The following is a 26,874-nucleotide window of genomic DNA, read 5'->3' as shown; positions in this document are numbered from 1 at the left end:
TGCTGTAACATGAATAGTCAGGAGAGAAACCAGCCTTGAGAGGACATCTGTAGATGGGGCTGTTGTGTCTGTCACTCGTCTGGGACAGTGGGGACAGATCCAGGCATCCATCAGGTAGGCTCCTTACTGACCACAAACTCCACAAGAACAGAGGCTGGGTCTACCTTGCCCACCACTCCATCTCTACGCCTTGGAAGGAAGTATGTGCTGAGTGGTGGCCAGATGGAGACGAATACTGGGGCTGAGAATTGGTGTCTTAACATGGGTCTTTATGAAGATGAAACAAAAGATTTAATGGGCATCCCTGAATACACACTCAGAAATGAGATCTGAACCAGGAGATTTAAAAGAAAAATAGTGTGGGGGCTCCTGGGTGGCTCAGCTCATTGGGCAGCTGACTTCAGCTCAGGTCATGATCTCATGGTTCATGGGTTTCAGCCCCACATCGGGCTCTTTGCTGTCAGTGCAGAGCCTGCTTCAGATTCTCTGTCTCTCTGTCTCTCTCTGCCTGTCCCACACGTACACTCTCACCCTCTCAAAAAAAAAAAAAAACAAAAACAAAAACTTTACAAGTAAAACTATAGAAATCTTATGAAAGAAATCGAAGAAGACACAAAAAAATGGAAAAAGATTCCATGCTCCTGCATAGGAAGAACAAATATTGTTAAAATGTCGATACTACCCAGAGCAATCTACATATTCAATGCAATCCCTATCAAAATAACACCAGTGTTCGTCACAGAACTAGAACAAATAATCCTAAAATTTGTATGGAACCAGAAAAGACCCTGAATAGCCAAAGCAATCTTGAAAAAGAAAACCAAAGCAGGAGGCATCACAATCCCAGACTTCAAGCTATACTAGAAAGCTGTAATCATCAAGACAGGATGGTACTGGCACAAGAACAGACTTTCAGATCAATGGCACAGAACAGAGAACCCAGAAATGGACCCACAAATGTATGGCCAACTAATCTTTGACAAAGCAGGAAAGAATATCCAGTGAAATAAAGACAGTCTCTTCAGCAAATGGTGCTGGGAAAACTGGACAGCGACATGCAGAACAATGAACCTGGACCACTTTCTTACACCATACGCAAAAATAAACTCAAAGTGGATGAAGGACCTAAACATAAGACAGGAAGCTCTCAAAATCCTAGAAGAGAAAATAGGCAACAACCTCTTTGACCTCGGCCACAGCAACTTCTTACTCAACACGTTTCTGGAGGCAAGGGAAATAAAAGCAAAAATGAACTATTGGGACATCAAGATGAAAAGCTTCTCCACAGCAAAGGAAACAATCAGCAAAACTAAAAGGCAACCGACAGAATGGGAGAAGATATTTGCAAATGACATATCAGATAAAGGGTTAGTATCCAAAATCTATAAAGAACTTCTCAAACCCAATACCCAAAAGACAAATAATCCAATGAAGAAATGGGCAAAAGACATGAATAGACACTTCTCCAAGGAAGACATCCAGATGGCCAACTGACACATGAAAAGATGCTCAACATCACTCATCATCAGGGAAATACCAATCAAAGCCACAATGAGATACCACCTCACACCTGTCAGAGTGGCTGACATTAACAACTCAGGCAACAACAGATGCTGGCGAGGATGCGGAGAAAGAGGATCTCTTTTGCCTTGTTGGTGGGAAAGCAAGCTGGTGCAGCCACTCTGGAAAACAGTGTGGAGGTTCCTCAAAAAACTAAAACTAAAAATAGAACTAGCCTACGACACAGCAATTACACTATTAGGTATTTATCCAAGGGATATAGGTGTGCTGTTTCAACCCCCATGTTCATAGCAGCACTATCAACAATAGCCAAAGTATGGAAAGAGCCCAAATGTCCATTGAAGGATGAAGGGATAAAGAAGATGTGGTATATATACACAATGGAGTATTACTCGGCAATCAAAAAGAATGAAATCTTGCCATTTGCAAGTAGGTGGATGGAACTGGAGGGTATTATGCTAAGCAAAATTAGAAAAAGACAAATATCCTATGACTTCGCTCATATGAGGACTTTAAGAGACAAAACAGATGAACATAAGGGAAGGGAAACAAAAATAATATAAAAACAGGGAGGGGGACAAAACAGAAGAGACTCTGAAATACAGAGAACAAACTGAGGGTGGCTGGAGGGGCTGTGGGTGGGGAGATGGGCTAAATGGGCAAGGGACATTAAGGAGGACACTTGTTGGGATGAGCACTGGGTGTTATACGTAGGGGATGAATCACTGGAATCTACTCCTGAAATCATTATTGCACTAGATGCTAACTTGGATGTAAACTAAAGAATCAAAATAAAAATAACAAAAATAATAAAAAAGTAAAACAGTGTGGATATTTTTAATAATTCATCGGTTTGAGGTTATTTTTTTTCCCCTAATTATAAAAATAATTCATGTTCATTGTTGGGGGAAAATTTTTTTTTTTTTAATTTTTTTTAACGTTTATTTATTTTTGAGACAGAGAGACAGAGCATGAACAGGGGAGGGGCAGAGAGAGAGGGAGACACAGAATCTGAAACAGGCTCCAGGCTCTGAGCCGTCAGCACAGAGCCCGACGCGGGGCTCGAACTCACGGACCGCGAGATCGTGACCTGAGCTGAAGTCAGACGCTTAACTGACCGAGCCACCCAGGCGCCCCGGGAAAAAATTTTTTTAAGTAAAAAGCATAAAAGTACCAACCCTCCACCACCTAAAAACAATTATGACTAAATCTGAGCCAATATTCTTCCAGTGTTTTGTCCAGTGTTTGACTACAGTTTGTTTTCCTCATAGATCCCCGCGCCCCATGCCCCTATCCAATATCCCGCTTCATGCCACAGGGAGGGGACACCCATGCAGAGCTTAGGGTACAGGAGCCAAACTCTGGACATCTCCAGTCCCCAGATGTGAGGGCTTGGCCTAAACCAGAAGGATGGAGATCCAAGACCAGTCTGAGCTGGTCCTTACCGTCCCCAGAGACGAGACTGCATGGAATTGGAGGAGGAGGGTGGGGACAGAGTGTAGATGTTGCTGGGGGTCCCCTACATGCATCTGGCTTCCCAAGCCAGGGCCGGGCAGAGGCCGGCACGACAGAACAGCAACATCATGGGGCAGAGCCGTCCCTAGGTGGGGCCTGGCAAAATGCCCGACCCCAGAATTTTACCAGAACTACAAGAGACTGAGTCCCCCAACACAGGAGCAGAAGGCATGCCCCTCTGCAGTGTCAGAGGGTGGCCCTGAAACAGCCCTCCCCATCCCCAGACACCCCAGCAAGCTGGGCACACTTGACTGCAGCCCCATGTGGCTGAGCTAACCCCTGGAGAATGGAGAACACGGACCAAGTGGAAGCCCATGTCCCCGGACACTGGCGGGAGAAGCCGGGACAGGCCTTCTCAGTGTGACCCCTGCCCTGAGGCCCAAGTCAGTGCCTCACTGTCCCCCGGGACACCCCGGGAAAAGGGCTCTCTCTGAACTGACACAGATTTAGTTCCTGTCGCTGGTGGAATGTGGGCCCAAAGGAGAAATGATAATCCAGCCACAGGAAACCTGACTTGTGTGGCCAGTCAGGTGTGGGCATGGAGTGCACTCAAGATACATAGATCTTCCTTCTCCAGCGGGGCCTGTTCTGATATTTTGCTCTGATTTCTATTCACCGAGAAACTCATGATAATCCTGAACTGCTGTGGCTAAAATCCCACTTCCCAATTGTGGGAAAGCCCTCACTGTTCTCTCGTCTCTGCTACAATGTTGGCTTCTGGCTTCAGGTCCGTAACTCTTACCTGCCGAGAACTCTTACCTGAACACGGCCACGTCTTCCAGGGCTGACTCTCCACCCTCTCATCTTCGCTCCTGCCCAGTGAGTTCCCCAAAGTCCTGACAGCGCGTCTCCCCCACCCTCGAGCTCGTCCATCCAGATGGCTCAGCTGCTAGGGAGCCAGGAACGCGTGCTGTCCGGATGTCCAGCTCCATGGACATCCAGAGGCCGAATGGACGGTTACTGACTGAGCGGGTAGGGGCAGCTTTTGGAAAAGGCAGCACGTAGCTGAGTCTTGAAAAAAGCGGGCAGGTAGGGTGGGAAAGATACATTAATCTGGATGAACAAGAAGCCTGAACAGGGATCAGCTCTTTGGAGTTGATCTGACCAACAGGAATGGCAGGATTCCCAGATCACAAGGGGACTGTCCTCTGGGGGCATGGTAACAGGGAGTGGAAGGGGGGACACGGGGGCACGGGGGCTGATGAGAAAACCAGTGTGGCACTAAAACAAGCCTTCTGTGGACCTGACAGGCTAGTCTGAGAATGGGCGAGCGAGCCATCTGAGAGCAGTTGGACCTGGTGAGCTAGGGCAGGCACACCGCACCGCGTACCAGCACAGACTGTTGTTCCAGAAGCACCGGAAGCCAGGGGGCCGGAGATGGGAAGATGGCTCCGGCTCCTTCTTCAGCAGGACCGAAAGAAGGTTCTAGAAGCGAGTTGGTTAAGCGTCTGACTCTTGGTTTCGGCTCAGAGCATGATCTCGTGGTTCGTGGGCTCAAGCCCCCCATCGGGCTCTAAGCTGGCAGCTCAGAGCCTGCTTGGGATTCTCTCTCTCTGCCCCTCCCCCATCTGTGCCATCTCTCTTTCAAAATAAACTTAAAAAAAGAGAGAGAGAAGGTTCTAGAACAGGAGAGAAGTAAGCATGTTTGTGAATGGAAATACAACATCCTAGGGAGAGAAAGAAAATGAAGATTCAATCAAAAACCCAAGCAGATCATCAGTCAAAAAGCAGAAATGCTTTTCTGGTTATAAATAACATCTAAAACTTTCTAAATAAAAAGGACTTCATATCTTAAAAGTCCCAACATTTCTGTGAACTTGCAGTAATTGCATGGCCTTTTATCCTTTCCTCAAGATACCTTTAAAGTTCACTGCAGCTATGAGGATTCAACGTAAATCATTCTGTTTCCTTTGAAATAAATACACTCTGAGCTATTTTGGTGTGGGTCATGTTTAATAACGGTTTCACAATGTGTAGACACGAATACATGAACAACCTCACATTTAATATTATGAGATTGAGCAGACAGCCAAGTTATTAATATGTGGTTTAAATCCAGCACTCTGGCCGTTTAGAACAGGCAGCGGAATTTCTGAGTAATCGCCAGCAATGCTCAGTCTGGCAGCCACATGGCAACCGAAGAGACAGGTTGTTTTGTTACAAACATCAAAGGCCCGCATTTGCCCCAGTGGAGACCCCCACCGTTCGGCGCACTCGCAGAGCAAAACCATCGCGTGGAACTCAAGAGTCCGGGGGGTGAGAAGGCCTCGGAGGCGCCCACGGACCCCACCGCAGGCCAGCAGCTCAGGGACAGGGTAGGCCAGCGTGCCCGCCAATTCTGGGGCCTTGCCCAGGCCCCGCATCTCCTGAAGTTGGAGGCATTCTGGGGTGGACGGAGGAACGCAGCCTCTTCCGGGATGAGCCTAGAAACCAGCCTGGACGGAGCTCGTCTCGGCCGGGCCGGCTGGCACCTTGCGTCCGCCACCGGGTCTACGGGCCAGGCCTAGCGGGTAGCGCTGTCTGGATTCTGACTCAGGGTGGCGGGCGGACGTGCCCTGGGACGGCCGCCCTGGCATTTCAGCAGCTCCTGGCCGGGCCTCACCAGGCTCGTCCAGAGGACTTGACATTCCAGGAAGATGCTGTCAAATGCCGTTTTGCGTCTAGGGCGCAGTTCTGCCGCCAGCTCTCAGACTTCTGGTCCGTTACGCTTAACTGAACGCCCGCAAAGATCCCTCGCCTAGCATCTTCCTGCGCCACGGCCCACATGTCCTGTGGTTTCCTTTCCAGCAGGGACTCAGACCCTCAGCTCCCCAACGGGCACAGCAGGAAACAGGTTCCCGCAGACTTCTGAACGGACAAGGGGGATGAGCGTCGGGAGAGCCACGTGGGGAGCCGAGTGCAAGACGCCCCCAGAAGCCCGCGGTGGGAGGGACCCCAGCTGCCGCTCCGTGCCCAGAGCCACACCCGGGACTTGAGATGTGGGGCTGCTGAGGTGGGGAACCTGGTTCTTTCGGATCACTTCCATCCCTGGGAGGCTGAGCCATCTCTGGTCACTGGGTTTCCAGTCTTCTGGATGGTTCCAGCGGTGAGGCCCAGGAGCCCTGCATTCCCAGCCTCGGGCGGGCAGTTTTGTAGGAAAAGCCAAGCTGCTTAAACCCAGCCCTCACCAGGGCCGGACCCCGTGGGGCCCAAACTCCAGGGGCTCTTCCTCGGCCTGTTCCAAGGACGGTATGAAATGACAACTGTAAACGTGTCCAGGCAGTGTCAGGTGCGGCACGGTCCCCCTCCCTGGGCTCAGTCGCAGGAGCTCCTCTTCCAGGATGCAGTCCGGGTTGAAGGGGACTAACAGCACCCTGAAACGGCAACGCGGACGGAGAAGGGACAGGGAGGCTTCGTAACTCTTCGGCCCCGTTTCTAAGTAAGCAAAACTGACGTTCACACAAGAAACTGCACTGACCTGGCCTCCGTGAAAACCCTCTCCTCTCTCTCCCCCAGATCTGCTTGGTGGACCCAGACGGCATAGGTGAATTCGCAGGAACCGGGGCTCACCTGTCTCTCGCGAGCCATGTCAACGACACTCAGAATGATGTGCCCTTCGCCTCCCTCCTTTCCTTTCCCAAATCAGTAATGGGGTGACCGTGTCGTGGGTCTTCACTAGGCAAAACGTAACCTGCAGAGAATACCGCGAGGCTCCCGTTTGTGGCCATAAACAGTAGATTTCAGCAACATCAGAGGGTTCCTTAAATAGGTCACCAGATCGGCGCCACTGGTGCTTTTCACACTCAAAAACGTTTGTGGCGACCGGATTTCACGTGAGGGGTGGTGGCCCGCAGCTCAGACACCCAGCACCCAGACACTCTGAAGTCGGGTAATGACATTAAGACGCCACGCCCTGCGGAAGGTACGACAGGCGACAGCGCCTCCTGTTGCTGCAGGCTCCCGAGCAAGCCTCACCTGAGCTTCCCTTGAGGGCGCCTTGTGGGGAGCGCGCCCGTGAGCGATCCGCGTGGACCCTGAACAACCAGGGCTGTGGGCAGCAGGCAGTGCGGATGCTCTCTCCTCATCGTTCCGGCAATCCTCCTCTCTGCCCCACTCCCCAGCCCAAATTAAAGATCACAGGACTTGAATACGGTTCAGAAAGGAGTGTCCGCTGGCATTAAAAAGAGAGATGTCAGCATCGTAGGTGACCATTTCGGTTCATCCTGATCACTCTTCTCCAGAAACCACCACCATTCACATCCGTGACTTACTCATATGAATAGAACGACAGATTCTAGGTCTCTGAAGAGTTACTGATCTGTTACTCTTAATGAACCTCAGTGCAAAGTAAGGAACGTTTTACAAGCCCCCCGCCCAATAGTGATGAACCCAACCACTCACCGCACACCTCCCCCAACTACACCACTCCTGGCCGTTATGTTGCCAAGAATCGTGGTTCTTGCGTTCGGCATGCAGTACTGAGAAGGGACTGGGGCGGGGGGGGGGGGGGGGGGGGGGGGGGGCAGTGCCTGTCGCTCTATCCTGGCCGCACCGGCCAGTCGGGACCCTCGGGACAGGCACACAGGCATGTGCACGCAGAAGTACCATCTTCCTGTTCATCAAAAGCCATTTTTATATGTTTATATTTACAACCACCCAACCACATGAGCAGATAGATTCTTCCTCACTGAGCAGATGAAAACGGACACCTGAAGGAAGAAACACTTACTGCACACTTCCATTAACTCATTAATTTTCCCTTCGGGTTCTATCTGCAGTTTACAGATGAGAAAACTGGGGCTCCCAAGGGCCTTACGGCATCTACCCACAGCCACCCAGCCTGTAGGGGACGGCCTGGGATTTGCTCATTTTTAAGGTCGCTCTGTGTTCGTGACCACACTAACCTGCAGTGCAAGAAAAGGCTCCAGACGAGACCCCAAAGCCACCATCGCGCTCTGCAAACACACTTCTGAACGGATGCATCCACTTCTGCAACGAGGAGGATACTTCAACGTCCCGCACGAGGGCACATTCACATGCGCCTCACGCAAGGCCAGGGGGAATGAGAGTGGGGAGCCATGTCCCCACCCCAGCCCATCTGGAAGGTACAAGTACACAGTCTAAATCTGTAACATACAAACGATTCCGTAACTAAGAAGATGAAAAAGATGGGGCGCCTGGGTGGCGCAGTCGGTTAAGCATCCGACTTCAGCCAGGTCACGATCTCGTGGTCCGTGAGTTCGAGCCCCGCGTCGGGCTCTGGGCTGATGGCTCACAGCCTGATGCCTGTTTCCGATTCTGTGTCTCCCTCTCTCTCTGCCCCTCCCCCGTTCATGCTCTGTCTCTCTCTGTCCCAAAAATAAATAATAAACGTTGAAAAAAAAAAAAAAAAGAAGATGAAAAAGAGATGAGAAGCATTTCTCAACTCCAACATTTGAAAATCTGCATTCACCAATGCAGTTTAGTGTGTGGTCTTACGTCGTGGCTCAGCTACATGGAGCTCAGGACTCCCCCCACATCCTAACGACGGCAGTCCCCACGGTGCTGGGGCCCCGGCACAGCGGGAGCTGTACCAGGCCCGGAAAAGTCTGCGCAGAGGCCACCGTCAGGTGGTACTGAAAAGTGAGGAAATGCTCATTTGTTTTGTTTCATTTTGAGCAAATACAGAACCTTGTTACCCTGTCAATTTTTACCCACAAAAAAAAAAACCATAAAATACAAACTTTTCACATACTAAGAATCACCAATCAACTTTCAAATATCACACAGAATTTTTGCACTAAAGTAACTATACCTATGTATTAATAAAACCTGTTAGCTGTGGCTTTTTTAAAAGTCTAACTATATTACTGTAAAATATTCAAATAAAAAACAACACTCCCACCTAGTGGATACAAGAAAACATCTGGCTTATATCACCAAAGAAAGGAACTAAAACTACAATGAATTTAAAATAAGTTTATTCTGTTTCAACACCCTCAAAAGACCCCCCCTTGGAAAAAAAGGAACCAACAAAACGGGACACGCAGCTCCGTTTAAAGGAACGGGTGGGTAATAACACACTGTACAAAACCACCTCTGGAATCACGTGTAAATGTTACTCTGAATCTCATTTGTTGTCATCAACTTCTTCAGTATCTCTGTGCTCTGGGGAATATTCTGGAAGAAAAGAAAAAAGTTGTTAATACAGGGAGATGGAGAACTCGGTTACAACGAACCCACCCACTCCAACCCCACAGGCTCAGGACATCAACGGAGCACCTGACCGCGGCAGCGCATGTCCGTGTTCCCGCGGAGGAAACATCTAAGCATGTCCTCCCCCTGCCCCAAACCCGCTGGGGGTGCCACATGGCCTCCACACACACCAGCCCGGCCTCTCTCCCACGGGAGCTCTCTCGCCCCTGCGCCCCCAATTCCAACTCTGCCCCGCCCTCCTCAAAGGCGCCCCGAGCCTGCCCCCTTCTGCACTCCCAGCCGCCCCCTGCACGCCCCCCTGCACGCACCCCTCCGCACACGCCCCCCTGCACACGCCACTGCCCACAGGGATCCATCCCTCTCTCAGATCCAGCCAAAGTGCCAGCCTCGCCACAAACGAGCCTCATCCCCTCCTCCTCTCCTTCCCTCCCTCCCGCTCCCCTGCCCGGCATCACAGTCGCCTGCGCTACTGCCCCCTCCGCCACCTGTGGGCCAAGGCTGGGCATGACAGCAGGGACACACCAGCCGCGGCCACTCACCAGGCAGTGGGAAGAGCCTATGCGTTCACTACAGACACGAACCGACTATTAGTATGTGCTCTGGAAGTGGTGCTAACGAGAGAACCGCTCATGACTCCCGGTAATTTGAAATTATGCTTGGATTACATTCGTTTTCCGGTTTTATTCCTAAGAATTCAACAAACGACCGGGCATCCTCCTACATGCCAGGTACATGACGGGCGGGGGCGGTACCGAAATGGAGAAACGCAGTCCATTCCCACGGAGCTGACCACCTAGCAAGCAAACTAATTTAAGAGCTAACCCCAACAGAACATGCCCGAAAAGGTGTCTTAACGCCCATGGCCATTCTAGAATAAAACAGGACTTGCACTGTGAACACTGTTGCAGTCTCTTCCCTGTAAGAGAGAAGTTCTTCACCAGGGTCCCTGCACTTTCAGCAAGCCCCTCGGGGACAGGAGGGGGGCGGGGTCCTCAACTACCAGCAACCACAGGCAAACCTGTGCACACGTCCCAGCGTGAACCTTCCTGGGGCAAGAGCCCACGACACACGCACCGAGAGCAGCCAGCCCCACGCAAAATTAAGTGAATCAACGTTGATAATCTGATCCCTGCTGTGCTCACGACTGCCTTCTTAAACATTACAACCTTCCAAACGAGTTAGTTACAGAAACTTCCTGAACGGTGAAACCATCTTTCTACATAGCCGCCTGGGATTTATATCCATACACTGCAAGGATCTACCATGAGAAAGTGGGAAAACAGTTCTCGAGTTACAGGAGCACATCTAAAAGAGGGTGACGGGCCCACTCAACGTGCCGGACTAGAAAGCTTTATTCTGAGAAAAAAGGATCTCTAAGTGTTGCTTGGGTTTTGCATTGGTACCAGAAATTTACACCTGTTACTAAGTTCGTGGCAACTCAGCTATTAAGTCAGTGAGTGAAAACCTTACCTTAACCAAACCTTTCAAGCTTCTGGAAGAAAGGACAGGCTTAAAAGCTCCAACTGTAATGAGGTCCAACTTCATCACGTCAGTATAGCACAAGTACAGAATCGCAGGGATTTTCCACACTTGGCAGTAACTCAGAACTATGAGTCATACAAGGGAAAAAACCATTGAAGTCTTCTACTATGTGATTTTTACACTAAACATGTCTATATAAAAAAGGCTACTTTTAAAAACAGTTGTCTCTGTTGCCTCCCTTAATCAAAGTGTTTACTGCCATATTAAACCCCTTACAATGCATATGTTCTTTCAAAGCTCATTTATCTTCCTAAGTAATTTCTTGCGTTTATAAACAGTTTATTTTGCATTTCCTGAAAACCCTGAGACACATCTTAAGTAACTTCAAGATTAAAATTTTGCTGAATATAATAAATTAAAAGTAAATAATAAATACATAGTGCACAATGTAAAATACTTAGCCACTTATTCTAGTAAACCTAACATTTAACGGAGGAAAAAACTTTTACTTATTAACAAATAGCAATTATATAACATATCAGCTACTGAAAAGTAACTGACAATCTCATTTTGATACGATGCTAGGGTATAATTAACAACAGGAGTAAAAAATAAAATATTGACAATACTACTACGATTCAGTTTCTGGAGACTTCCATGTCAACAATTAAAACATACTTTACCAACTTTTCGTGCACCAACAATTTACATCTAACACTGGCCTGCATGATGAGTTATCACGGACCAAAAAGAAACAGAGCAACTCTGAAGCCTAGCAGTTAATTAAGAACTCTGAGCTGCTCTCGCGTGGGAGCTGTGTGTCTGGAAAACGTTAAAACTCACATCAAACACAACCTACTAGCAACAACAGACATTAAAGATGAACAGCAGAACACTGGTATCAGTCATCATCAAAAACTACTTTAAAAAGACCTCCAACAGTCAAATAACCAATTCAACAATAATAAGCTGTAACGTAAATATTACAAATTTTAATACCACCTGCGGCAGGAAGATCATGCACAATATTTGGTTGTTCTAGCAGTGAACAGCACGGAGGCTCTTTGAAATTCTCTGTTTTTAGGGCTTTCAGGAAAGGAGAATGGAGGCTGCTGGTAGATTCTGCGGTTTTATAGTCAGTAACATGTCGACACGTGAGCACAGTCACTTGCATGTTCTTCCTTGGACAAGAGCCAAAGACCTAGCAAAAGTGACCCCAAGTTAAAAGACATCTCTAATTTTGTTACGGAATAGAAACATGCCTCTGGCTGTTTACCCAACACCATTCACCGTGCCTTGCGAGGTGGACGCGTCCACTGAAAGACAGAGTACGTGCTTTGCTGTCCCCTCACCTGGGCGTGATCTCGGTTCTGTCACGGTCTAGCTTGGTGATTTTCTACGTCACTTTCCTCATCTGCGAACTAAGAACGACAGTACTGCCCACCCACCTGAGGGAACTGCAACCTGTAGTAAATGGAAGTCAGGAACACACACGGCCAGAGCAGCTGCGGGGATAACCAGGACTGGCACCGAGAGTGGACCTGCCACTTGACTACGAGATCTCGACTAAGGGAGGTTATTTCTAAACACGGCTTTACTTGCAAGCTACCTTCAGAATAGGAGTCTATCAGCAAAAGGAAGCGATCCCCTTGCTCTAATCCATGTACTGATGTGTTCTAGAACGCTTCCTAATGAAGACGTTTCTAAGCTGCAAGTTGTATGCACAATAGTGCTGTATCAGTGCAAGTGATTAAGTTCACTATTTCCATTGTAGGCAAGTTTCAATCACTCTAGACCTTTATTTCCTCCCAAGTTTGTATTTCATGAATTTCCAAGGACCCTTCCAGCTTTTAAAACCTATGGTGATGTAAACCCAAAAAAGCAGCTATTTTTTAAAGAAAAAAAAGGAGACTTTAGGCCACTTTGGAAAATATTTTATGAAAAGAGAATGGCTTTTCAAACAATAACAACAGAACTAAAGATTCTATGTGTCATAAAGGATTTGTAAGCCTAACTTCATCATATCACAGATCTGTAAACAAACACAAAATAGTTAACACAATATACATCTGTCAGCAGGTACATCCCATGTAAGATACATTACTGGGGTGCCTGGGTGGCTCAGTTGGTTGAGCACCTGACTTCGGCACGGTCATGATCTCACGGTTCATGAGTTCGAGGCCCACGCTGGGCTCTGTGCTGACAGCTCAGAGGCTGGAATCTGCTTCAAATTCGGTGTCTCTCTCTGCCCCTCCCCTGCTTGCACTATCTGTCTCTCTCAAAAATAAATTTAAAATTTTTTTAATTAAAAAAAAAGAAAAACAACATTACTCACAAGGCCTAACTTATCATCCTCCCTGTAATACCTGTAGTCTGAATTCACACTTGAGCACTCTGTTAGACTATGTGTGATTATTAGGATTTTGTGGCTGACATGAACCAAACAGTAGGGGGACCCAAAGAGTGTCCCACAGGAAAAAAAAAAAAAAAAATACTGATTAAAAAGTTTTTTAAGTCTGGAAGAGAAAAGGTGCTCTGTAGTACAAAAATAATAAAATATTTTTGACGTAATAGTCATCCTACTTAAATCAAAAAACACGAATTAACACAGCAGTTTCCTGCCCTTCTGAGATCTGAGGAAAGCTAGGGACTCTCCCTAGAAAAATAAATATTGGTACAAAACACAAAATCACATACAGGATCATGGGAAGGGTCAAAGACCTTCTTAAATAATTCCTCATTTAATAAAATGTATTTAATAATTTTTAATAAATGTTTCTAAGTATGCCAATCTGGTCTGAAACAGGCATACATCAAGTTTCTTATTTCTAATGAATTTAATTTTAACAGCTATACAAAAATATATCTAAGATTTAAGCTGAAATGTTACTAAGATATATATGAGACCTACTTCCTTTAAAAATAATATGCAACTGGGGGCACCTGGGTGGCTCAGTTGGTTAAGCATCTGACTCTTGGTTTTGGCTCAGGTCACAATCTCAGTTTGCAGGTTCGAGCCCTGCATTGGGCTCTGCGCTGACAATGCACAGCCTGGTTGGGATTCTCTCTCTCTGCCCGCTCCTCTCTTTCAAAAATAAATTAATTATTTAAAATACCCAAATTCTCTCTCTTTCAAAAATAAATTAATTATTTAAAAATAATAATAATATGCAACTACCAGAATCATGAGTATTCTCTAAAACTCCTAAATTCTTTGCTGAAAAATGATTTTCTTTTTTAATTCTTTTTAACATTTATTTATTTTTGAGAGACAGAGCATGAACGGGGAGGAGCAGAGAGTGAGGGAGACACAGAATACCAAGCAGGCTCTAAGCTCTGAGCTGTCAGCACAGCGCCCGACGCGGGGCTCGAACCCATGAACCATGAGATCATGACCTGAGCCAAAGTCCGACGCTTAAACAACCGAGCCACCCAGGCGCTCCTGAAAAATATGTTTTATTGGGCACATACTATGTGCACAATTTTCCCACAGAATGAAGCCTCAATTAATTTATCCTAATGCTAAGAAAAATGGATGTAATATTTTGGAATTTGGAGCAAGCAGCAGCTGGGTGCCAACCCCCTGAATCCAGCTCACGCCCATTTCCTGCCTCCCAACTCGGGACATCTCCAGCCAACACTGTCAGCACTGCTGTTTTCTGCCCCTGGCCATGACCCGGTTCCATTTCTTGTCAGTAGCCTGTTTCTCTTTCGAAGGTCACAATACGGTGGATGGGAAGAATCACAAGATGCTTTAGGCTTCTATGACCCACAATCTTCAGCACATTGCTGATTACATTTGTTAAATGAGTTTTTATTCTTCGAATTTTGTAATAGATTGCTACAATATCTTTTAGAAAAAAAAGCAACAACAAAGACTTCTCCTGTTCCAGTACTTAGCTATGTAGGTTCAAGCGTCAAGATACAGAACGCCTAAGAAACGTCACTCGGTGTGACCACAGGCCAGCCTTCGCTTCTCTCTTACCTTGTCCAGCCACTGATACTGCTGGTCTTCAGCAACATAGCAGCTGCACTGACAGAGCAAGACCTGGAAAATCACATTCCAAGTATTCTGTCAGGTCAAATGACTTCTACACACACCCCAAACTATCATCATTTACATTACCATTTGAATCCTAATATAACCTTTAGACAACACGTGTCTTTCTGCACTGCTATTGGCTTATTCATTTATCTTTAAAATTTTAGAATCAAGCCACTACTGGCAGTTAGCACGAGAATAAAGTACACAGTGACAGAGTGACCGCAAGAGCTCGCACAGGAGACCCTGAAGATACTACCAGTAAATGCTACCAGCATCTTCTTTACAGCACAGGAATTATCAGTCCTGTTGCCCTTCTGGGGGGTCACACACCATGAAGACCGAATGCAAAATAAACGTAAACACTATAAAATGTAAGCATTATACAAACACTAGGAGCTATCAGAGTGAACGATAGCCTGACAGCACCTCAGCCCAAGTGGCATTCTAGAACGGTACCGGTGCCTGTGAAGATGTTATTATTTTAGAAACCAAGTTCCAAACCATATGGTCAAAATGAAGTAATTTGTAACGATCCCATGCCATAAAATGATGGATTCTTGATTATTAATACTCATGGAATGATATTATCCACTGAACTCAACAACATCCATTAAAATATTGCCAGAAATGCTGACACTTAATTACCCAAGGGAAGCACAGGAGGGGGAAACGGTGCCTGGCGACAGGGGAAAAGACAAAGACTGGATACATAATGAACTACACACGCAGGTTCTGCATAATCAAGAGAGAGCTGAGTAATAAATGGTACGACCAGACGAAGGGACAGAAATTTCTCCTACCTGACCTTCACAAGCCATTCTAAAGTGAAATATTTCCAACTAAAGATCAAATCGAAAACATGCTTAGTTTCGTTATTTCCTATAAATGCTGGATGTGTATAAAAATCCTCACATGAACTTAAATAGCTTTGGATTACGTGTTAAAAAAAAAAAACGGTTAAGTATTACAAAATCAAACTTTACATTTTAAAAGGCTAACATGTAGAACCCTTACCTTTTGAAAGAAGCCACATTCTAATATTTTGGAATTAGTGACTTCTTCCATTGTTTGGGACCCCTGCCCTGGCCCTTGTTCAAGTGTTCAGCAGCTGTGGAACGGTACTCTGTCAGACAAGCAGGTGGGGACACACGTCACCTGCCTGGCCACCTCATCTGCCTGACTCATCTCTCAAACTGCCCACTGGGCCGTGTCCTCTGAATGGACCCAAGATTAGGATTCAAATGCACAGGACACGAGGAAATTCCTTAGCATCAGCTCCAGAATGACTTTTCGGACTTAACAAATCAGGACAAATCAGGACAGGGGAGAAGCTCGATGTCCAGAGAATTGTGCTGAGAACGCATACAGCTGCCATCTGTTCAGCAAACGTTAACGGAGCTTCCGGCATGAACCAGGCATTTGCTGAACACTGGGTACACAGCAACAAAGGACAACCCCCTGCTTTCTCAGAGTGAACACGGTTTTGCACACTTAAGAGTTGCACGCTGAAAGAATTTTGTGAATGAGCGCAAGGTCTGAATGTCTACTGTTTATGGTTTTTTCCTACCAAAGCAATCTCCGAATTTCCTAGGAACTTTATCAACACACCGTATATATCCTGTTGCTATTCACGTAAAGAAAAGAGTGCTTACTGGCACTGCCTACAGGCAGAATTCCTCAGCCCAACAGGAGAGGTAAAGGAACACAGACTTCAAACGGACACCACGTGAACAATGCTAAACAACTACTTCTGAAGCATGCGAGCAATCCCCACATACCGAGGGATTCGATTTTAGATGATAAAACACACAAAAGGCATCCGTCGGGGAAAGATGTACGGTGTCCGTTGTTCTACACCATTCATTCCAGAGTTTGGCACAACCGACTTCTTCCCAGACTCCTGAATTCATAACAAATGACGACAAAAATGCTGCGAAAAACAATTCACATTGAGTTAGTGCTTGGTTCTGCAAGCTGCATTTTCTACAATAAAGAACAGTTCCAAGTTACCCTAGAATCCTAGAGCTACAAGAGCCATTAAGACCACTGACCTTACACCACCCTTTTGCAGGAAAGGAAACTGAGGCCTCAGGAAGTTAAAGGCTACTGCCCCCAAATACAGATTAGAGGCAGGAACTGAGGACACAGGTTTACCGCCGGACTTTACCGCACACTCACAATGTACCACTTGCGGGAAAATTCCAGGCCAGGAGCATTTTGCGTCAATGAGTCCGTAGTTATGTACCATGTACTTAACGATGTCCTCCAAGCACTGGGGCTACCTTATAGGGCAAGGGGTCTACTTCACTGGAGACCCCGAAGGCTCTCCCCACAGCCTGTGAACTGGCTAAAACTACACAGGTTTGTGCACGTGCACGTGTACATTGTTCTGGACGAACTCTGCTCTGTGCTAACATTAACCTATCAGATGCAGGCATCCATGAACAGGCCTTCAAACTTGAGGGCTCAAAAACGTTAGCGACAGAACGCTCAGAATTGTGAGCGATCATAGTTACTTTTAGGGTTCTCATCGTGTTATCAAGAGCCTGTTAATTCAAACACCGTGAAGAACCACTGGTGCAAGGGGGCCACGTACACATGCCACCTCTGTCCCTCCAAGTCAGCCCCACACAGACCCAGGAGTCTAAAGAAATCTGGATACCTCAACACACTATAAACCCAGTTCCCGGAATTTACAACCTCCTGGAGCTAAGAACACTTCCTTTTTCATTTTTTTTTTTTTAATACTTAAAAAAAAATTTTTTTTTTAATGTTTATTTATTTTTGAGACAGAGAGAGACAGAGCATGAACGGGGGAAGGTCAGAGAGAGAGGGAGACACAGAATCTGAAGCAGGCTCCAGGCTCCGAGCTGTCAGCACAGAGCCCAACTCGGAGCTCGAACTCACAAGACCATGAGATCATGACCTGAGCCGTAAGTGGGAAGCTCAACCGACTGAGCCACCCAGGCGCCCCAAGAACACTTCCTTTAAGTCTTATTGGTGTCACATGAGGAGGCATAGACTTTACTCAGATACAAAGTTACTCTGCTATGACTTTTTCTACAAAAGTAACAGACATTTGAAATCTTTTACGATGGAAAGCAATAAGTAACTTTGGATTTTGCTCTTTCAACAAAAGGTTCAGTCTAACACATTTCCACTCACCTACTGCATTAGTTCCTATAGCAATTATGAACTTGGAGCAAGGATATTTTTCCAGCAGAGAAACTTCCAAAGATGTTTTTGTTTGTCTTCGAAAGAGCCGCACCTCCCTAACACAAGAAACAAAAAACAAAACTAAAACAACTTAAATATACTTAGCACCATATAAGGAGAAAAAGGGTACTATAAATACGTCTTATAATAGGTAACATGCAAACTCTAATCTCATAAAGAATGTAATTACAATTGAAAGGAAACAACAGGTTGGAGCAACAATAACAGATAAAACCACCTGATGCAAAACTCACGGAGAACTCCACAATGAAGATCAGGCTGTCCACCTGACCCACTGATCAATCAATCAATCTTAGCATCCCTAAAAGTGGGACAACTGGGTCACAGTGGGCAACAAGAAACACCAAGCACCACCGCGGAAGCATTCTTGCCAGCAAAATATTGAACTTGCACCTGACCACGCCTCTAAAAGGAACATCCATTTACAGGAAAGGCAGGTAATGGACACACACGTTAGATCAGACAAATCCAGAGTGTGGGACACCCTACAGGACACGTCTCTCAGCATGGGTGAGAAGGGGCTGCTCTAAATGATGGGCATCTCAAGAGACAGAAAAGTCCAAAGGTAATGTGTGGACCTTGTCAGGATTTTGATTTACACAAACACACTGTGAACATCATGTTTGAGATTACTGAATAAATCTGATCATGCACGGACTATTAAATGGTAACAGGAATTATTAATTTTGTCAGGGGTTATAACAGCATATGCAAGAAAGTGCCTATATCTTTTGAGGTGCGTTCTGAAAAATGTCGAGGTGAAAGGCTATGGTCACTCGGGGTGGCGGGAGATAAATGCGGCAAAATCTTCATTAACTGCTGAATTTACATGACTGGGTAGGGATGAAGGGTCACTTTACTACTTTCTCCAACCTGTGTGTGTTTGGAAATAATTGTGTTTTTAAAGAGACAGATCATCCACCTGCTGCCGATACCGATGCTAACGAAGAGTGGCGCGGAGGATAAAGAGGCTTTTGAGAGAGCTGTCTTAAGTCCACGAACCAAACACGCGACGACCGCGGGGCCCAGCGACGGCACCGCAGCCCGGGAACACGTCACGAGTGCCCCCAAGTCCACGCAGAGGGAGGGCCCAGCGAGGCCGCGGGCTGGCTCTGCCGGCCGCGCCGAGGCCCCCCACTGAACCCCGGGCAGGTTGTGCCGGGCGAGCCCCAGGCAGAGCGGGGCCGCGGACCGGCCGCAAGCCCCAGGGTCCTGCGCCCAGGACCTCACCTCTTCCGCGCCAGCTGCCGCCGCACCTCCCTGTCCTCGGCCGTCTCCCTCCTCTCGTCCTCCTCTTCCTCCTGGTCTTCCGTCCCGGCTCGGCACGGCGCCTTCACCACCTCTCCGAAGAACGTGGCCGCCATACCCACCCCACCACCTTCCCAGGCTAACCGCGGCGCGCCGGCTCAGCGCATGCGCCCCCGCGCCGCCACGCCCCCTGCACCGCCCCCGCGCCCCTGAACTCCGCCCTCACGCCACGCCCCCGCGCACGCGCGCCGGGTGCCGAGGCCGCGCCAATCCCAAGCGTCTGCTCCCGCAGCTTGAGTCCTCAGGGGCACCGAGAGGCCTGATGACTGCGGGCTAGAGAGGCGAGCCGGCGGCGGGGGCGGGGCCCGCGGCGTGGGGCCTGGGCCGGTGACCGACCCGGGAGAAGCCGGCTCAGCCGCCCTTCCTTCCCTCACCCCGACTCCGTCCTCCTGGGCGCAGCTTTGCCGTATTAAGCACCGGGCTGCGGACCGAGGGCGGGAAGAAATACAGCGCTTCGTGGTGGTATAAAATGCGACTTTTACTCTGGCAATAAGAATTCACACTTCAAAAGCTGATGATTGTCAAGCCGATCTAAAAGAGTTTATGAGAATGCAAAAATAGTTACTTCTTTTTTTAAAACGTGGCCATTTCCAATACAAAATTTATTTTCGCTTTAAGTAGCCTTTCGCGAATAAGCAGAGTGTGCAGTTGCTTTCGAGCCGGTTCTCTTTCCTCGGGGCGCGGCGGAGGACCCATCGCCGGACACTGTCCCGGGCGGGCGCGAGGCGCAACTGCGGACACTTTAAGTGACGGGGTCCAGGGTGGCGAGCGACACAGACCCTTCACCTACACGTAGTCGTACTGAAAACACGTGGCACTGCTCACATTTTGGAATGCTGCCGAGAAGCACAGAGTTCAGTACTAGTTTGGGGGCAGGCGGAACCTCTGGAGGTAATCTAATCTCAGGAAGCTGCTAGAAATACCTTGTTTTAAGACGTGGAGAAATACGATCGACAAAAGCATCTACATTGAATCAGTTTTAGCGGTTTTGCACATTCCAGCAAAATAAATGCTTGGGTTTTGAAGCAAAATTTGAACATTTTAGTATAAAGAATGACCAAAGTGCTATCCCGTAGGAGCTTGGGAAAGTTTGGGTGTACTTACGGAGTAAGATTACCAATGTGGTATTTTTTTTTAATTTTTTTAAATGTTTGTTCATTTTTGAGAGAGACAGAGCATGAGCAGGGGAGGGGCAGAGAGAGAAAGGGAGACACAGAATCTGAAGCAAGCTCCAGGCTCTGAGCTGTCAGCAAGAGTCTGATGTGGGACTTGAACTCAGCCCTGAGATCAGGACCTGGGCTGAAGTCAGACGCCTAACCGACCGAGCCCCCCAGGTGCCCCACCAATGTGGTATTTTTAAGCTGCATTTATACGGGTGGGTTGTTTTAGAGAAGGACTGAATTGCAGAATAAAAAGAATGTTTGGGTATCACTGTGACTTAATCCTTTTGTCCAATAAAGTAACTTGCCATTTTTAACCAGTAAAATTTAAGCTCGATTTGCTTTTACAATTACATTATGAAGAAATCATTTCTAGAAAGCTGATTAAAATTAGGAGTAGGGTAATACATTTGGCCATGGTTTAAATTCTGCATACATTTCAGAGAGTTTTACAATAATGTTAAGTTTTAAACAAATGCTTATTTCATGCAGTTACAATAAATTTAGGCCAAGCACTTTTTAAAAAGGCAAATATATGTTCAATTTAAATACTAATTCAGCAAAGAGATTCCATTTGGAAAGATCGCTGGTGACACCGTCTCAAGTACTGGCGGAAATTAAGCCCATCAGAGAACATCATAAATTCAAAACAAATTCTTTGATTACACTGAAATTGTCAAGAAATTTTGCATAAAATAGTCTTAACTGAGACTTAAATATTTTCATATTATGGTATTTGTTAAGGATATAACATCCCCAATAAGAAATTTCCACAAAATTAAGGGTAAATATGGGAGCGGAAATAGGTTTAAACAGTTCATTAGCAATCAAAAATCAAACCCCATGCACCTAAAAATATTAGCAATTTATTAGGAATTCTTCCCTTTCTCACCTGTACTAGTAACAAGATACTGGTATCAGTATTTCTGATGAAAGTACACTATAAACAGAGAGCAAAGGACACAGACTCTGTAGGTTAGAAATATTCTGGCTTATGCTAAGAGAGAGGAAAATAAACGACAAAAAGCCTTTTTCTTAAGGAGACATGCAACCACAAACAAATTTCTCAAGTAATCTAGACACTTGGGTCTGTCTGTATAACCAAAATATATGCATTACATTAGTCTTTTAATGAAGATGGAATAGAAACCCGTAGGTTTCTATGTTTCACTTTTTCAGATTTACACATGCAAATCATATATTAATATTCACAGATATTTTTAAATGGGAAAACAACTTGCTTCTAACAATTCGCTTCTCCAATAGCATGTTACTATGTTAAGATTAACAGTGCGTTCATTTAATCTGGTGATCTTAATTTCAACAAATACCTATTAACAACAAATTAAACCTCATCGCAAAGAAATTCTTTATAGTATCAAGATCAGATTTTCTAATCCTAGCAAAGGCCACAATGAAATAGCCCACATGCTGCCAGTAAAGTTTGTTGTGATGAAACTGTAACCAATTTGCTCAAAGTGTTCACAAAGTACTGATTTTTAAGGTGCTGAAAAGAAACCTAAGAGGATGTCACTATCATCCAAAAATATGACTGTTTTGATCTTAATCTATACCTTTTATTATTAACTGGTTAAAACTAAGACCTTGCCTCATAATGAGGTACATTTTGGCATCACTGTAAATGCAGTTATGTGAAAGGAAAAGTGAGGAAAAGAAGTTGTGATAGTCACATTCATAGCCTTCATAGAAAAATATATATTCCCTGAATTAGTCACATCAAGTGGTCGCCATTCAGTACGGATTCCAAGATTCTAAACAAAATAAGACATTGATGGGTTTTTGCTAACTGCCCATTTCCAACACTCCACTTCAGAACTCGAACATCAACCTCCACATCATTCAATCCCCAGGTCCTTCCAGTTTAAGTTGTTTTAGACTTGTGAGGTTGTGAATTGCAGGGACTGGATCTTACTTAGGTATTTGGTTCACTCAAAAGTCAAATTGGCTCCATGGCACTTCCTCTTGAAACGTGCGTTAATATTTTTTCCCTCTTACTTTAGTAAACACCGTAGCTATGGTGGTCTAAATTTTTATTCTCTAATGCAAAAGGCTTAAAATTAGCATCAGGTTGTGATTTTGACATTTTTTTTTTTTTTTTCCAGTCCCTGAAGGTACAGACCCTGTACACTTTCCATTATGTTCCTCTAAGGAACCAAGAGATTTCTTCAAGACCCTTCCTTTCTGAACAGGAATAATCTTGTGACCGGCCATTTGTCCTTTTCTTTCCACCTCTCCACTACGGGCTCCACAATCTATTACACCCCCCAACCCCCGGATTCTCTGTTATGTGTCTCTGTGCAAGAGCCCACTGCAAGGAAGGTTTCCTCCCACTTTGACCCACCAGAGTATGGCTTTTATCAGAGGGGCGCCTGGGTGGCTCAATCGGTTACTTAAGCGTCCGACTTCGGCTCAGGTCATGATCTCAGGGCCTTTGAGTTCGAGCCCTGCGTCGGGCTCTGTGCTGACAGCTCTGAGCCTGGAGCCTGCTTCGGATTCTGCGTCTCCCTCTCTCTCTGCCCCTCCCCCGTTCACACTCTACCTCTCTCTCAAAAATAAACATTAAAAAGAAAAGAAATGAAAAGAAAATTCCTCAGAAAGTGCCAACAAGGGATTAACTTCAAGCTAGGAGCAGAATGCAACTGCCAGTTTATTTGTATCTGATTGTGTCCAATCAGATACAATCCCTGATTGAATCCAAATTCAAATCACTCCTACATTTTCCTAGTCATTATTGTGCTTTTTCTTTCCAGGATCTGAACGCCTTAAGAAAAGCGTGCTTTTCTTTGCCTTAATTAAAAGCTGTGCTATTAATACCTTCTGGTTCTTTTTCACTTCCTGAATTTATGCTTATATCCTCCTCTTTATAAACATTCGGTAATTTTTCCTTAGCCACAGCAGCCGCACTTCGATGGGGCAGTTTTCTGCTGCTCTTTCTAATCCAGACATTTTCTGGTTCTGAAAGCTTTTCCTTTAGATTACTCCTACTTTTATTTTATTTGCAGCCACAGTAGCACATCTACGGGGAACTTTCTCAGGTACCATTTCTGCTTTTAGAATTTCACGAGGCATTTGCACTGCATCCTGATGATGCTGCATACACGTTCTCACTTTTGTATTGGGTTCTCTGTCTCCGGGAACAGAGTCTGAAAAATGAGTGAAAGTTCACATAAATGCAAACACTTGCAACACAAGACTTTACCGCCGCTTATGTTCCTCAATAACAAATCCCCAGATCGGAAGTTTTAAAACTACTCATTGGGGCACCTGGGTGACTCAGTCGGTTGGGCGTCCGACTTCAGCTCAGTCATGATCTCGTGGTTCGTGAGTTCGAGCCTCGCGTCGGGCTCTGTGCTGACGGCTCAGAGCCTGGAGCCTGCTTCGGATTCTGTGTCTCCCTCTCTCTCTCCCCCTACCCTGCTCACACGCTGTCTCTCTCAAAAATAAACAAACGTTAAAAAAAATGTTTTTAACTATTCACACTGCCAAATAAGGAAAAAAACGTAAGTGATTATCATCAGTGATACTACTCCCACCTCCACACCTACAAAAGGAAGTCTTGAGTAGTATGCCACCAGGTATACTCTCCAATCTGGAAAGAGAACAGTCACTTAAAACAGTACCAGACTTCTGAGAAGGTACCTGTGGCATCATAAAGCACTAAATTTTTGGTATTGTTTCTAAAAGTCTATGTCGAACTAGCTTAGGCTATTCAATGAGCTTTGAAATAATTTTCCTGGAACCTAAATGAGAAAGCAATGCCATCACGACTATGACGACGCGGTTATCAGCTCTGCTTCAAGACAGTCCTGAAAGTGTTAATTCCAACACCTTTCGTCAAAAAAACATGAACCGGCAGATAAAAAGGAACTGCCTATTCATTTTAGAGAACTAAGATATGGTTTTAATCCTAGATCCATTTTTTCAACTATTTGAGCATTTTATTTAACTAATTCTTAAATCCTGGTTTCGTTTATTATTCAGATATTTTCTCAGCAAGGTATATGCCAGGCATCCAGAGGATCAGGATAAGGATTCTAAAGCAAACTAATTCTATACCTGGAACTCTAGTTGCTGTAAGGACTAAAAAGTGTTGGGAGCCATGAGGACACCTTCTAGAAAGGACAAGGAAAGCTCCCTTTGAGGAGGTGTTGCTGTAGCTGAGAGCTACAAACTGGAGGGGCCCCACTGTCAAAAGGCAAGACTAAAAGGAGAAGCAACTTGCTCGGTGTGGCTGGGGATCCATCCCAGTTGTACCAAGTCACATGATGTTATGCCCACCGCTCTGCATCTACCAGCTTAGGTGGGCTCACATCCTTTTTATTTCTGCCCGGGTCTCAAAGCTGCATTTGCAAATTTCAAATCCAGGAATGATCAGTGCACTTCTAGGGCAGAAGTACAGACACTCTCCACTTTCTGGAAGTTTGCGGGATGTCACCTCGCTTTTACAAAAGACCTGCCTGGTTTTGCTAGCCAAAAGGGGCGCCTGGGTGGCTCAGTCGTTAAGCGTCTGACTTCGGCTCAGGTCATGCTCTCACGGTTCGGTTGGTGAGTTCGAGCCCCACATCGGTGTCTGTGCTGACAGCTCGGAGCCTGGAACCTGCTTTGGATTCTGTCTCCCTCTCTCGCTCTGCCCCTCCCCCGCTCATGCTCTGTCTCTCTCTCTCTCTCAAGAATAAACACTAAGAAAGAAAGAAAAAGCCTGAAAAGCACAAACAGCGTTCGGTGTTGGCTCTGACAGCAATGTTTTCCAGAGGCGCACCACCCACCAAGCCCCCTCCCCCGCTGCCAGAGCTCTTGGAACTGTCCGAGCACCTGGACCTGACCTCTGCTGACTTTGTGCATGTTAGCGTGTCCTAAGGTATCAGAGAAGCCTGACGGGTCATTTTTCAGGGTCTGCATATGACCCCAGTTTTTTCCCATAGAAGTTAATGGCATAGTTGCATCTCTGCTTTATGCTATTTGGGCTTAGGAAAGATTCCCAGGAGCGCCCTACTTGCCAGTGGTGGGAAAACCTGTATCTCAAATGCACCTAAAGTGCATCAGCCCCTGAATGCTAGGCCTCATCAGCTGGCCATCCGGTCTTGCAGCCATTAAGTCAAACTACCTAAAACCATTGAAAAGGCACACAAGTCTTGCCTGGGGGTGAGTTTGCAGGACCGCACCTCAAGTTTCCAGACAGTCAGCAGTCGGTTAGAACAGGCTATAGATCACTGAAATTCCCCCCCTTGACATCCGCATTCTCTCCCACTGGGTCCCTTTCACTACAAAAGCCGAGAAAATGAGGGCTCATTTCGTTCTGTCGGCCATCACGCGATGCTATTATTCTATCGCAGTGAAACTTCCCAGCTTTTCCTTTATGAACGGAGAGGTTTGCCCTTCCGTCACCAAGGACAAAGGAGTTGCAGGTGAAAACGGGCTTCTGTTGACTGACACGTTCATTACTAGAGAATTGAGGAAAAGTCTTCTGCTCTCGAAAGGAAAGCCCTTCAGATTTGGCCCTAACTCTGTGACACTCATTTCAAAGATGTACTTGTGCTTTCTCCAAGACCCGTGACAGAGCTCCCCCGGAGCAGGTGAGGAGCTGCTATCCTAAAAGCAACCCCCCCACCCGCCAAGTGCAGCAGGCCCTTTGGCCAATTAGGTGCCGTATATGCGTTTCCAGTGAAATCCTATTTCTAAAGGTAACACGTTTTGTTCAACGGAAGTCACCAGGCATTGCAAAAACGGCACTTCTTGAACGGCCTGAGCTCATCCCCTCGGCCCATTGGGCAGCACCACCTGGCGGGCTCTGGGCCCTCGCTCGCACAAGCGGCCTGAAGAGCAGGGCGCTTGCCCGGAAGAGCCTCTTCTCGGGAATGCTTGGTGCGAACTACGGTCTCTGCAAAGCAACCCCCGATCCAAAATGAACCCTCGGCACATTACGTCAATGTTAGGCAAATACTAGAAGGCAAATTAACATACTACAACAGACAAATGAGGCTTTTCTAAGTGTGTAACAAAATTAAGGTGAAATTCGACTTACAGTGGGGATGAGGACACACACCAGTCACTCAACCACATCCATTTGCGCGTTGAAACATTAAAAGCAGCCAACCAGATCAATCTCGACAACACGTCGACAGTATGGAGAAAATCCTATCGCAACTAAGGATTTCTTTGGGACACAAGGACTTCAGGCGCAGCAATGAATTCCTTTTTGATGTAGATGGCAGTACCTGTATTGACCGTTTAGGAACCTGGTAAAATACTAACACGAACTCGTTTGAATAAGTGCTTATTTGTAATCCAAAATGAGGGAAAACAGTTAAGATTCTATTGAAGAAACTCTGATCAGGCTTTTAAAAGTACTTTAAGAAAATCTGAACTTCCAATAAGTTAGTGCGTCAAGACGGGGGAGAAGAGTCCGTGCTA

At 46.3% G+C, this 26,874-nt stretch overlaps 1 protein-coding gene and 1 long non-coding RNA gene across 4 annotated transcripts; both read right to left on the bottom strand.

Moving 5' to 3' along the window:
• Nucleotides 1-4,970: 4,970 nt before the first annotated feature.
• Nucleotides 4,971-8,178, bottom strand: LOC123610575. Its single transcript, XR_006718207.1, has 2 exons — nucleotides 6,586-8,178; nucleotides 4,971-6,378 (listed from the first exon to the last, which is right to left on the bottom strand). It is a non-coding gene; the product is annotated as an uncharacterized LOC123610575 (long non-coding RNA).
• Nucleotides 8,179-8,958: 780 nt separating this feature from the next.
• PSMG1 (proteasome assembly chaperone 1) lies at nucleotides 8,959-19,432 on the bottom strand. 3 transcript variants are annotated; one of them, XM_045501359.1, is made up of 7 exons: nucleotides 19,205-19,432; nucleotides 17,903-18,009; nucleotides 16,516-16,667; nucleotides 14,678-14,740; nucleotides 11,695-11,893; nucleotides 10,681-10,817; nucleotides 8,959-9,174 (listed from the first exon to the last, which is right to left on the bottom strand). In XM_045501359.1, the coding sequence occupies exons 1-7, from the start codon at nucleotides 19,336-19,338 to the stop codon at nucleotides 9,100-9,102; spliced, it is 867 nt and encodes a 288-aa protein (XP_045357315.1). In that variant the 5' UTR covers nucleotides 19,339-19,432; the 3' UTR covers nucleotides 8,959-9,099. The 3 variants fall into 3 exon arrangements, with proteins under 3 accessions (XP_045357315.1, XP_045357316.1, XP_045357317.1); XM_045501360.1 differs by lacking the exon at nucleotides 14,678-14,740 and having other exon boundaries at nucleotides 19,205-19,390; XM_045501361.1 differs by lacking the exon at nucleotides 17,903-18,009 and having other exon boundaries at nucleotides 19,205-19,318.
• Between the last annotated feature and the right edge of the window lie 7,442 nt (nucleotides 19,433-26,874).

The sequence above is a fragment of the Leopardus geoffroyi genome, chromosome C2 (genome assembly GCF_018350155.1).
Source record: "Leopardus geoffroyi isolate Oge1 chromosome C2, O.geoffroyi_Oge1_pat1.0, whole genome shotgun sequence".
NCBI lineage: Eukaryota > Metazoa > Chordata > Mammalia > Carnivora > Felidae > Leopardus > Leopardus geoffroyi.
This window is presented reverse-complemented; position numbering and strand designations above follow the sequence as displayed.

Bases quoted from the DNA above. Each gene is read 5' to 3' on its own strand.
- PSMG1 (XM_045501359.1), bottom strand. From the start codon at position 19,338: ATGGCGGCCACGTTCTTCGGAGAGGTGGTGAAGGCGCCGTGCCGAGCC. The intron at 11,894-14,677 runs GTAAGAGAGAAG...CACTTTTGCTAG, and splicing joins AGTATCAGTGGCTGGACAAG to GTCTTTGGCTCTTGTCCAAG. The intron at 9,175-10,680 runs GTAAGGTTTTCA...CTTTTCTTCCAG, and splicing joins GCTTGAAAGGTTTGGTTAAG to AATATTCCCCAGAGCACAGA.